This window comes from Myotis brandtii, unplaced genomic scaffold (assembly GCF_000412655.1).
Source record: "Myotis brandtii unplaced genomic scaffold, ASM41265v1 scaffold601, whole genome shotgun sequence".
Taxonomy (NCBI): Eukaryota; Metazoa; Chordata; class Mammalia; order Chiroptera; family Vespertilionidae; genus Myotis; species Myotis brandtii.
This window is the reverse complement of record NW_005370276.1, coordinates 2,439,619-2,452,201: the sequence shown is the minus strand read 5'-3', so window position 1 is coordinate 2,452,201 and position 12,583 is coordinate 2,439,619. Positions and strand designations below refer to the sequence as shown.

General features: G+C 52.7%; 1 protein-coding gene across 2 annotated transcripts; it reads left to right on the top strand.

The window, feature by feature from the left end:
• Nucleotides 1-995: 995 nt before the first annotated feature.
• Nucleotides 996-5,646, top strand: KLK7 (kallikrein-related peptidase 7). Of its 2 annotated transcripts, none has more exons than XM_005879570.2 (6): nt 996-1,126; nt 1,788-1,915; nt 2,365-2,518; nt 2,674-2,921; nt 3,159-3,295; nt 4,917-5,646. In XM_005879570.2, the coding sequence occupies exons 2-6, from the start codon at nt 1,843-1,845 to the stop codon at nt 5,070-5,072; spliced, it is 768 nt and encodes a 255-aa protein (XP_005879632.1). In that variant the 5' UTR covers nt 996-1,126; nt 1,788-1,842; the 3' UTR covers nt 5,073-5,646. The 2 variants fall into 2 exon arrangements, with proteins under 2 accessions (XP_005879632.1, XP_014405991.1); XM_014550505.1 differs by having other exon boundaries at nt 996-1,154.
• The last annotated feature ends 6,937 nt before the right edge of the window (nt 5,647-12,583 follow it).

The following is a 12,583-nucleotide window of genomic DNA, read 5'->3' as shown; positions in this document are numbered from 1 at the left end:
TCTCTCCCATGCTGTATAAACGTATTGACCAATGTCATCCCCATAAACTTAATAAAAATAAAAAAACAGACTATGTATTTTAAGCTTTTATTTTGCTAATCAAGGTCTCCTCCGCCCAATGGAACAAGAGGCTCTGTGAGGGAATTTCTCTGTTTTGCTGATGCTGTGTCCCCAGAGGCCGGGATAGTTTCTGGCTCAGAGTCAATGCACAGTGGATTTTTTTTTTTTTTGAGTGAATGCGATGAGCAAAGGTAAGATGATACAAAGACATTCATCCCATTTTATGAAAATGAAAACTATTCCAATGTGCTTCAATGTGAAGCGGATGACATGAATCGGAATGATTCTGCAGTGTGAAATGGTATGCGACCGTATAAAGAAAGCAGAAATAAATGCAGTCGGCGGGGAAACATGTTCAGGGTCTTTTACAGAGTGAAATAAAAGTCTACATTAGGCAATACTCGGTACAGATATTTTTGTTACAGATGCATAGTAGGGATAGAAATCGGTGTGTAATATCAGGCGCAGACCAAGCGATAGCAGCAGGCATTTAGTGGGGTGGGGTTGGGAGAGCCCGCCCTCTCTCATTGGTACCCCAATTTAGGGGTGGCGCTGGGTTCAGGCTCAAAGACAGGTCTGGGATTCTGCCTAGACCAGTTCCCCCAGGCGGATCAGAGTCAGGGTGTAGGGTCGAGGCCATGGCTGAGAGGGGGCGAGGGCAGGAACAATGGTCGCGTTGAAGCGCCCAGCACACCGTCCATTCCTGAGCCGTGCAGCTCCTGCCCCTCCGCAGGCCTACACCTGGTCCCTCCCTGGGGAGCTGCCACCAGGCCCAGAATGTGCGGGGGTGAACCGGCTGGGTACCGCCCCCACGCAGCCTCGGGAGGGAGGGTGGAGACGGTGCAGGCCTATTGCTTTAGCTGCCTCAGGGGTTCCAGATGACCGCAAATTCAGGAAGGGGGCGTCTCAGAGCTGGCTCCACCTGCACCCGAGGAACCTGGGTGCGGGGCGGAGGCGGGAGTGGGGGCGGCGGTGCTATAAGAGGGCCGCCCTGCGCACGGCTGGACAGGCTTGGCTCCCAACCTCATCTGGAGCCCAGATCAGATCAGATCAGATCCACCGGCAGGTGAGAAGGGGCCTTTCGGGGGCAGGAGGTGAGGCTGGCGGGACCGCTGACTCCTACTCCTGAGGGGAGGGGCGCAGGGGGGTCTGGAGTCCTGGTTCCGAGAGATGAGAAGCTGGAGGTGGAATTTTGAGTCTCTTAGAGAAAAGGAACAGGGGGCACAGGTTTATGAACAGGGAGGGGTGGGAGGCCAGATTCCTAGGTCCCCAGAGGAAGGGATTCTGGGGGCCTAAAACCCGAGCTGGAGGGAAGATGTGGCAGGAGGGCAAGGTTTTTGGGTCGAAGGCAGGAAAGGAGGCTGAGGGACAGGGATCCTAGGTCTGAGGGGGGAGAGGTCGAAGGCAGGAAAGGAGGCTGAGGGACAGGGATCCTTGGTCTGAGAGGGGAGAGGGGTGTAGACTGGGGCTCCTGGGTCTGAGGGAGGAGGTGGGTGCAGACTGAGGCTCCTGGGTTTGAGGGAGGAGGTGGGTGCAGACTGGGGCTCCTGGGTCTGAGAGAGGAGGGTGCAGATTGGGGCTCCTGGGTCTGAGGGAGGAGGAGGGTGCAGATTGGGGCTCCAGGGTCTGAGGGAAGAGGTGGGTGCAGACTGGGGCTCCTGGGTCTGAGGGAAGAGAAGGGACCTGGAGACCAGGAGGCCTGCTTCCTGAACTCTCTGTCTTTCCAGCCCCAGCACAGGAGGCCCTTCCTCTGTGGCAGCCACAGAGGCTCAGAGAGGACACATGGCAGTTCCCCGGCTCCAGCCCCCGCTGCTCCTACTGCTGTCCTTCGCCCTGGGATCTGCTGGACAAGCAGGTGAGAACCAGCCTGGGAGTCCTGCCCCTGCCCCTGGGCCTCACAGTCCCCCACCTCCCCTATCCAGGCCCCCTCTCTCCAAGGAGCCCCTGAGTCAGGACCCTCCCCTGCAGCAGCCTCCTCCCATGGAGACATGGCCCCTGGGCTGTGGCCCCTTTCTTCCTGCTCCCTCCTGACTCCTGGGCTCTGGGTGCCCTCCAGGCTGCTTCCCGCCCTCAGTGTCTCTCTCATCAGACGCTGGGGTTGCCTCCAGACCTGCTGCTGCCCTGGGCTTCTGAGCAGGTTCCGTCCGTCTCTCTCCATCTCCGTCTGCAGTTGCCTCTGCCCTGGGCTCCGTGTCTGCCTCTGCCCTTCTCCACGCCTCTCTGTCTGTCCCTGCACATCCCTCGGTGATTCCTCAGCTTGGCCCGGAGGCGTGCTACCCATGTGCTCCCCACATTTCTCTCCAGGAAAGAATACGGCGGACCGGATTATCGATGGAGTTCCATGTCCCAGAGGCTCCCACCCCTATCAGGTGGCCCTGCTCAGAGGCAATCAGCTGCACTGTGGGGGCGTCCTGGTGAACGAGGAGTGGGTGGTCACCGCCGCCCACTGCCAGATGAGGTGCGTGGCAGGGAGTCCCCAGCTCTCCCTGGGTCTCTGCCTCCTCCCTCTGGGTCCCTGTCACCTTATCTCTGCACCCCTGTCCCCTCTCTCTGGGCCCCATCCCCCTCTCTCGGGGGCAGGGCCTCTCTCTGAATGTCTCTCTCTCCTCCCAGCGACTACAATGTGTACATGGGCAGTTTTCGGCTCAACAGCAGGAGAGGCCAGAAGATCAAGGCCACGGAGTCCTTCGTCCACCCCCAATACTCCACACAGACCCACGAGAATGACATCATGCTGGTGAAGCTGAGCGAGTCCGCCAAGCTGACGTCAGCTGTGAGGAAAGTCAACCTGCCCACCCAGTGCGATCCGGCCGGGACCCCGTGCACCGTTTCTGGCTGGGGCACCATCACCAGCCCCGACGGTGAGGCTGCTCGGGGACCTAAGAGCACTGGCCATCCGCCCCTCTTCCCTCAGACCCAGGAGTATAGCGCCAACCCGCCAACCCAGGAGGCCAGAAGGCATGGCCCCTTGTCACGTCTATAGTACTGAGCCCCACAGCCCCTGGTTAGTTCAAGGTGCAGGGCCCACATCTTCTCCCATGAGCACCCGAGGCGCTCCAGGCCCACCCCTCTGACTGGCCTGCCCGCCTCCTCAACAGTGACCTTCCCGGCGGAGCTCATGTGCACGAACATCAGGCTCATCACCCCCCAGAACTGCAAGAGGATTTACAAGGACCTGCTGGGAAAATCCATGGTGTGTGCCGGCGAACCCAACTCGAAGACCAACGCCTGCAATGTGAGGACACCCCCTCCCCACTCCCTCCCTGGCCCCGCGTCCTGCTTCCTCCCAGCCCAGAGTCTGGGGGCCACACCCCGGTGCCCAACCACCTCTAGCACACTTCACCGTCCTGCTCTCCTGGCTCTCTCGACCCACTTCTCTGCGTAGGGCTTGAGCGGGAGCCCATGGGGGCTGGGGTGGCCCTGGGGCTGGGCACAAAGTTGAAGGGAACGGACTGATGATGAGAAATGGGGGGTGAGACGTGGGCAAGGGGAGTGAGGCACACTGGCTTCAAGCACCAACTTTCGGGGGGCACCAAACACTCAGTGGCCAAGATCCATCCTATTCTAATGCGATATTTTTTAAATCCTTGCAAAAGTCCTTGATGGGCAAAACTATCAGAATTTTCCATAAAGAACCATGTTCGACTCAATTGTCCATTTGCCTCTCGGCTTCCGTATGGTTCGGCAAAGCATGGTACTGCCCTCACGTATCTAAAATTGAGGTAAACTGATTGTCACAGATTTTTTAAAATTCATATTAAATGTGATTCTCAAAGCATTGCACTAAAAATATTGTTTATTGCCATCACTGAGATTTCGTGCCAGAAGCTTCTGTCTCATTCACCTCGCCTGGGTCCTGCCTGGGAAAGGAAGGAGCCCCTCCCTCCTCTTTGCTCCCCCTTCTTCGTCTCTGTAACCTCATCTCTGTCTCTGAGAATCAGCTCTCCTTACATTTCATATCCTTGTTTTCGTTTGTGTTCTCTCTATGTTGGGATCTCTCTCTCTCTCTCTCTCTCTCTCTCTCTCTCTCTCATGTTCTGCCTCGGTCAGTCTCTTCATTTCTTCCATCTCTGCCTTTTTCCCCACCCCAAAATGTCTGCTTCTCTATCCCCCTCCTTCTCCCCTACCTCTCTCTCTCTGTTTCTCTTTGTCTCTTTGCCTCTTAGTACCTCCACTCTCTTTGCTCATATTTGCTTTCAGAGGCAGGGGGATGTGTGCGTTAGGGAGAGGGGTGACAGGACAGGGCTGTGTGTCCTAAAGAATGGGGGTCCCCTTTGCCCCCACCGAAGGACTGAGTCAAGAATGTGCAAGGTGTGCGGGGACACAGAGCCCCACGCTGGGGGCAGGCCCGCACTTGCTTTAAACTCTTGTTGCTGTTTTGAAATTCATATCTTTGCTCCAGGTGGTCTTCCTTTTAATTTTGCACTTGACCCTGCAAGTTAGGTCATTGGTTCTGCCCCGGTTCCCAGAGAGTATCTTGTCCCACATTCCTGGGCAAGGGCCTGGTGGTGGGTTCCCTGGAGACAATCCACCTTCTTTTAGTGGCTGGGCGAAGAGTCCTTCATGACGGAAGCCCCGCCCCCTTCCCGTGATTGGTCCCATTGTGGCTGGGAGCTCAAGCCAATGTCCTCTGGCAAGATTGTATTAATTCCTGCCCTCCCATTGGTCCACAGAGACACCAGCCAATGTCCTCTGGCAAGATTGCATTAATTCCTGCTCTCCCATTGGTCCACAGAGACAATGAGTCTCTTCCCATTGGATAGGGTGGAAGGCAGTGGGGGGTCGGGAGGGGGTGTATGTAATGCCTCAGTGCTGGTTGCTCGGGAGCCAAAACGAATCTGCTCTCTCCCCTCCAGGGTGACTCAGGGGGACCCTTGATCTGCCAAGGCACCCTGCAAGGCCTGGTGTCCTGGGGCGCGTTCCCGTGTGGCCAACCCAACAGCCCCGGTGTTTACACCCAAGTCTGCAAGTTCACCGACTGGATCAATGAGACCATAAAAAACAACAGCTAATCTCTCCAAGCTCCCATCTCTCCAGCTTTATGCCTTGAACCGGAAATTGACAGAAACCAGGACATCCACGACCTGCAGTCATAGTGGACTTGACCTTTGCTCAAAGTCATAGTAAAACCTCAACAATAGGATACGTGTGTAAACCAATGGAAATCAAGCCCAACACTAAGATTTAAAAAACAAACAACACCACCACCTCAGTGCTGGCAGAGATGCCGGGAGACCAGGAGCCTCAACCACTGGAACTATCAGTTGGTCAAATATATTCGGGAGGCACTTGGGCAAGGTAGAGCGAGACACTTGCTCATCGCCTTGGGTCTAGAAATTCTGGTAAAATCCGAAACGTGGAGCAAGGTTTGAATTAGTGGATCCTTTATGCAAACAAATAGATAAATCTGGGAGGAGGATATTAATGAAGCTGTTCTGGATAATAATCATGCAGAGTTGCTCCGTGTCGTGCAAGAACGCGTAGGCTTCCTGACGAAAAATGAAAAAGAAATGAATGTATAGGCATGCGATCGTCACCGTGTAAATTGAAACAGTCACAGAATAAAGAGCATGTGCCAAACTGCCTGTGGACGGAGTCCTGGGTGCCTCCTTCCTTCTGTGTCCCTTTCTGTGCCCCTGCACCTCTACAACCTGAACAGTACGGGTGGGGACCTCTGAGGAGCCACGGTTGGGGTGAGGAGACCTTCACAGAGGGACACGGGACAGGCAAACGCATTTAGTTCTGCCCCTCACCCTGTCTCCTGCCCCCCAGCGGTCCAGGGGTCTGTTCCTCTTTATTTCCCAGGTCTCGTTTTTCCCCAAACATTAAGTGGGAGACAGACAGACGGAGATAGAGAGAGAGAGAGAAGAGACATGAGAAGTGCCTACTTCATGAGGGTTGAAATGGATGTGAAAGTGGTTCTGAGCATCTCACAGGTGGCAAACTAGGTCAGAGGGAGGAGGTTCCACAAAGGTTAGGACTGGCCCACGAAGGCCTTCCACAAGTGAGCACCCAGTGTCCCAGGTGGGAGCGAACGATGGGGCTGGGTACCTGTGTAGGTAGGCTCCTGTTCCCAAAGAATTCAGGGAAGGGAGGAGGGAGGAGGAGGAGGGAGGAGTCCCCTGTGACTCAGGGCCCCGCCACACCCTGGGCCTCCAGCTATCGGAGGCTCCCTGGGCAATCACATCTCAGACTGAGCTGACAGAGGAATTTTCTCCAGCCGGGAACTCACCCCTCTCACCTGTCTTTCCAGTTTTCCTCCCAGAATTCCCTCTGGCCAACATTCTCCAAATCCTTCCCTCCCCATCTCATCTCCCTCTTGAGTCTCCCTTGGATCCTACTCTCCACCAATAGTCTGCATAGGGTAAACCAAGACCCCTCCTCCCACCAAACACAGGAGTCCAGGCCCCCAGCCCCTCCTCCCTCAGACCCAGGGGTCTAAGCCCCCAGCTCCTCCTCCCTCAGACCCAGGAGTCCAGGCCCCCAGCCCCTCCTCCCTACCCAGGGGTGGTCTAAGCCCCCAGCTCCTCCTCCCTCAGACCCAGGAGTCCAGGCCCCCAGCCCCTCCTCCCTCAGACCCAGAGATCCAAGCTCCCAGCTCCTCCTCCCTCAGACCCAGGAATCCAGGCCTTTGGCCTTGTCCTTGCTCTGGATCAGTGTCAAGTTGATGGAATGTCTAGGGTTTTGAGACACCCACCCCCACGAAGTTCCATCAATGCCCCCTCTGTCCAGCATGCCAGCCCAAATCAATATTCAATCCAAAACTTGAAAAAGTAACAAAACATGGCCATTGCCCTGGGTCTGACTGGAGCTGCCTGGCCCTGCCTCTCAGCTCCTTTGCATGAGTCTGCAGGCGGGTTGCCTTGCAATGACCCCACAGGGTCCTCTTGTTGAATTCCTTAAAAATAGCTTCATTTTCCTTAGGATAGCCGGGAGCACAGCAGTTAAAGGCACTCATTCTAGAGACGGGGCTTTGTGGGTTCCAACCCCAGGTCTGGCTCCTGTAAGCTATTTGCCTTTGAGCACAGTAACTCCCTGTGCCTTCATCTTTGAAATCGGGAGAAGTCGCACCAGTTTCCCGGGCCGCTATGAAGATCAAACAGGAGTCAGAGGTGCTAGCAGGTTGTCCGCCACAGAGGAAGCCTTCAGTGGGGTTGGTTTCTCGTTGTCTGTGACTTCGGCCACTTTTTCCCGATTGGGAAACTCTCCTAAAGCTTCTTTATACACATTCTTCAACATTGCGTTATGAAAAGTTTCTAACATGCAGCGCAGCTGGACAATTTACAATGGACACCCATACATCTACCACTTAGATCTTACCATTAGCATTTTACTATATTTCCTTTATCTCATATCCACCTATTGCTCTAGTCCTCCAATAATCTGATTTCTTTTCTTTTCTTTTCTCTTCTTTTTTTACTTTATTTGCTTCAATGAACTTGCATTACTCTTTTTTATATTTTTTATTGATTTCAGAGAGGAAGGGAGAAGGGGAGAGAGAAACATCAATGATGAGAGAGAATCATTGATCGGCTGCCTCCTGCATGCCCCCTACTGGGGATCGAGCCCGAAACCCAGGCATGTGCCCTTGACCGGAATCAAACCTGGGACCCTTCAGTCCGCAGGCCAATGCTCTATCCACTGAGCCAAACCAGCTAGGGCCCTCCCCTAATTTTTAATAGGTGTTTTTTTAAAAAAAAAAATTAAAAGAGTATTGTGCCCTAGCTGGTTTGGCTCATCAAAGATTCTCTCTCATCATTGATGTTTCTATCTGTCTCTCTCCCTTCCTCTCTGAAATCAATAAAAATATGTTTAAAAAAAATAAAATAAATTAAAAAAAATAAAAAGACCACATTTTTTTAAAAAAATAGGGGAGGCCGGGGGAAGGTCAATGGGGGAAAAAAAGAGACATATGTACTGCTATTTGAAATACTTTAAACAATAAAATAAAATAACTGATTTTTAATATATTTCAAAATAAATTATAGACATTGGTACACTGCCTCCTAAATACTTCAGCATGCATATCCTTTTAAAAAAATGTTTTTACTGATTTTAGAAAGAGAGGAAGGAGGGGGGGAGAGAGAGACATCTATTGGCTGCCTCCTGCACTCCACTCCTCCAACTAGGGATTGAGCTGCAACCCGGGCATGTGCCTTGACCAGAATCAAACCCACCATTTTTAAGTGTATGGGATGATGCTCAACCAACTGGGCCACACCAGCCAGGGCTGGCAACGGTATCTTTATCTAGAGTTCAATATTTATTTCTCATAACTTTCTATTTATTTTTATTTTTTATTTTTTGTTTGTTAATCCTCACCCAAGGATATTTTTCCATTGGTTTTTAGAGAGCGTAGAAAGGAGGGGAAGAGACAGAGAGAGAGAGAAACAGCGATGTGAGAGAAACACCTCAATTGGTTGCCTCCCGGGTATCAAGCCCGCAACTGAGGTATGTGCCCTTGACCAGAATCGAACCCAGGACCCTTCAGGCTGACGCTCTATCCATTGAGTCAAACCAGTGAGGGCCAGAACTTTTTCTTTTTTTTTTTTAATTGTTTTATTGCTTAAAGTATTACAAAGGGTATTACATATGTCTCCTTTTTTTCCCGCCCTTGACAATCCCCTGGCCTCCCCTACCCCCCAGTGTCTTATGTCCATTGGTTATGCTTATATGCATGCATACAAGTCCTTCGGTTGATCTCTTACCCTCCCCTCCTGCCCCCCAACCCTCCCGGGCCTTCCCGCTGCAGAACTTTTTCTTATAAAACATTTATGAAACAGAGCATGTCAATAGGAGAAAAACATCCCATAATTAAGCGTGTGTGTGTGGCACATGAGGATGACAAATTCCAAAAGGCCAGTGGCCAGCACCTGGAATTGGGAACTTAATTCTCTCTCTTAGAGTTTCCTCCACTCCCCTCGGACTACCACCTCCCTCCTTCCCTACACGGCTCTCAGCTATTCCTCCTCAACCCACCCAGCCCACGCTGTAGCAAGACAGACCCAGTGGGCTGCCAAGGATGCATCATGCCCATCACCATGCTGGAAGCTGAGTTTCAATTCAGGCTCCATCATTTCCTGGGTGTTTGGCGTTGAGCAATTAACTTTGTCTCTCTGAGCCTCCGTTTTCCTTCTTTTTTTAAAAATATTTTTTATTTATTTTTTAGAGAGAAAGGGAGGGAGAAGGAGAGAGAAACATAGATGTGAGAGGGACACATCGATCGGTTGCCTCCTGCACGTCCCCTACAAGGGACAGACCTCACGTTGAACCCACGCCCAACCAATTGAGCCACTGGCCAGGGCTGAGCCCCGGTTTTCTTATCTGTGAAACAGGAGTGGGCATAACGAAGTCATTTAGTCAGTCTGTCAACATTTCCTAAGGCTTCCTCTAGGCCAGGTCCTGGCAGTACTTGGGACACAGGCTGAGTCAGCACCAGGCCTGCCCTTAAGGATCTTGCAGTCCAACGGGGGAGACGGAAATGAACCCACGGGGTCAAGGTGCAGGGTGACTTGAGGGAGGCACCTGTTGTGGGAATCTAGATGAGAATGACTAACCCAACCACAGCGAGTGGGAACTGGGTGGTGCTCAGGGAGGGCTTCCCGGAGGAGGTGGTATCTGAGCAGACTTGCAGGACAGGATGCGAGAAGAGTGTTCTGGGAAGAGAGCATAGAATGGGTGAAGGCCTAGAGGTCAGAGGGCATGGCATGGTTCAGGGAAGTCTCGAATCATCTCCATGGCTGGAGTGCCACCAGAGGAAGTGGGCAGAGCCGGACCGGGGAACGTGGCAGCCGCTTGCCATGGCCGTGGCTCTCGGCTGCTCGAAAGGTGGGGAGATCCAACTGAGACGTGCTGTTGATGAGAAAAAGGCACATCGGGTCCCAAAAGCTAATTGTGCAAAAAATAAAAAAGCAAACGGTCTCTTCAAATTTTTCCTATTTTTCCTTAGCCGGTTTGGCTCCGTGGATAGAGGGTCAGTCAGCCTGCGGACTGAAAGATCCCAGGTTTGAATCCAGTCAAGGGCACATGCCCAAGTCGTGGGCTGGATCCCCACTAGGGGGCGTGCAGGAGGCAGCCTGTCAATGACTCATCATTGAGTTTCTCTCTCTCTCTCCCTCTCCCTTCCTCTCTGAAATCAATAAAAACATATGTATACTAGCGGCCCAATGCACAAAATTCGTGCAAGGGGCTCAGCCCTCGCAGCCACGGCGCCCAGGTTTGTCCGGAAGGTCATCCGGAAGGTTGTCCGGACGGTCGTTCCGCTGTTTGGCCATCTGGTCTAATGAGCATGTTACGCTTTTATTATTATAGGTATTTTTAAAATGGGTTAAATTTTTCCTATTTTGATTTCATGTTGGGGTGACAACATTTTGCATGCAAAGAGTTAATGAAATGTTAAACTTTTCTTGAGATTTTCATTTATTTTTTTATTTTCTTAACTTCAATTTTTCAATTGCAGTTTACATTCAGTGTTATCTTGCATTCATTTCAGGTGTACAGCATAGTGGTTAGACAATCATATGCTTCATGAGGTGATCCCCCTGATATTTCCAGTACCCCACTGGCATCCCCCATAGTTATTGCAATATTATTGACGATATGTCTTATGCTGTACTTTTACATCCCCGTGAGGAGGAGGAGGTGAAAAAGGTGAAGGGCCCTAGCCAGTTTGGCTCAGTGGTTAGGGCGTCGGCCTGCGGACTGAAGGGTCCCGGGTTCATCCCGGTCAAGGGCATATGATGCCCGGGTTGCGGGCTCAATCCTCAGTTAGGGGGGGTGCAGGAGGCAGCTGATCAATGATTCTCAACATTGATGTTTCTATCTCTCTCTCTCCCTCTCCCTTCCTCTCTGAAATCAATAAAAAATATATATATATTTTAAAGGTGAAGGGATTGAGAAGTGTAGATGGGTAGTAACTCTTGCTTCTTTTTACTTTTTTTTTTTTTCAACTGGCGTGTGTGTCTGTCATTTATTTCCACTGGCCAGCACCGTTCTGGATGCTGAACATTTCCCAACGCTAGGCTGAGGGGTGAGGACTTTGTGCCAGGGTGAGGGGGGACCCAGAGCAGGGTGGTGAGCAGGAGAGAGTTGGGGTGCAAGAAGACCCCTCTGGGGTCAAAGGAAGGATGCAGGGGAGAGGGAAGGGCCGGAGGTGATGGTCCACGTGGGAGAGACGCATGTCTGAGCCGAAGCCGGGAAATGGAGACAGAGAGGAGGGAGCCGCCCAGGGAGGGGAGGTGGCAGGACGGCGTTTGGGGGTCACCCACTGAGAGGTCTCGCCTTCTGCCTGGCAGAATGGTGGGTCCTGAGTTCAGTGGGGACCTGAGTGTGAAGGGCCTGGGGGACCCGGGGGCCCAGGGGCAGCTCCCCAAAGAGTACACTGATGCCCAATGGTTTCACCCCGGGAGACACGGAGGCCAAGCAAAGGGGGTGGCAATTAGATTTTTTTTTTCCTAGGAAGTCACAGAGGCAGAAGTGAGCTGTGGGAGAAATGGGCTCCGGAAACCAGCCACAGAGGCGAAAGCGCAAACCCTGGGAGCTTCGGAGACAGAGAAAGACAAGGAAAACCTGCTTGGGGGGCGGGGGGGAGGGCAGGGGCCGCCTCCACACAGAGAGCACCCCCAAACTTTTTCTGTTTGCTTGTTAATCCTCACCAGAGGGTATTTTCCCCATTGACTTTTAGAAGGAGGGGGGGGGGAGAGAGAGAGAGAGAGAGAGAGAGAGAGAGAGAGAGAGAAACATCGATGGGCGACACATCTAATTGGTTGCCTTCTGAACACACCGTGACCTGGGCGGGGATTGAACCTGCAATTCACGGGGCAATTCACGGGCGTGCCCTTGACCGGGAATCGAACCCGCGACCCTTTGTTGTGCTGGTGGACACTCTAACCACTGAGCCACAGGGCCAATCACTTTTTTATTTTTTTAATATATTTTATTGATTTTTTACAGAGAGGAAGGGAGAGGGATAGAGAGTTAGAAACATCGATGAGAGAGAAACATTGATCAGCTGCCTCCTGCACACCCCCTACTGGGGATGTGCCCGCAACCAAGGTACATGCCCTTGACCGGAATCGAACCTGGGACCCTTCAGTCCGCAGGCCGACGCTCTAGCCACTGAGCCAAACCGGTTAGGGCCCCACAACATTTTTTAAAACTTGATTTGAGAGCGAGAGGAAGGGAGAGAGACAGAGACATCCATCGGATGTTCCCCTTATCGATGCCTTCATTGGTTGATTCTTGTATGTGCCCTGACCCCGGGGCTCCAACCGCGCAACCTTCGGGCGAGGGGAGGGCCTCCTAACCACTGGGCCACCCGCCCGGGGGCTCTGGACAATTCCATTTCATTCAAGATAAAAAGGCAGCGCCAGGCCCCAGCTGGTGCGGAGACAGGCACGTGCATTATTGCAATCAGCTGACCTCACTGCCCAAGGACCTTCCTGAAAGCCCTCCCCGCCCCCCGTTTTCCTTCTCAGGCCCCGCAGCTCCCGGGTCCCGGTGATCCCCACACCCACGCGCAGGC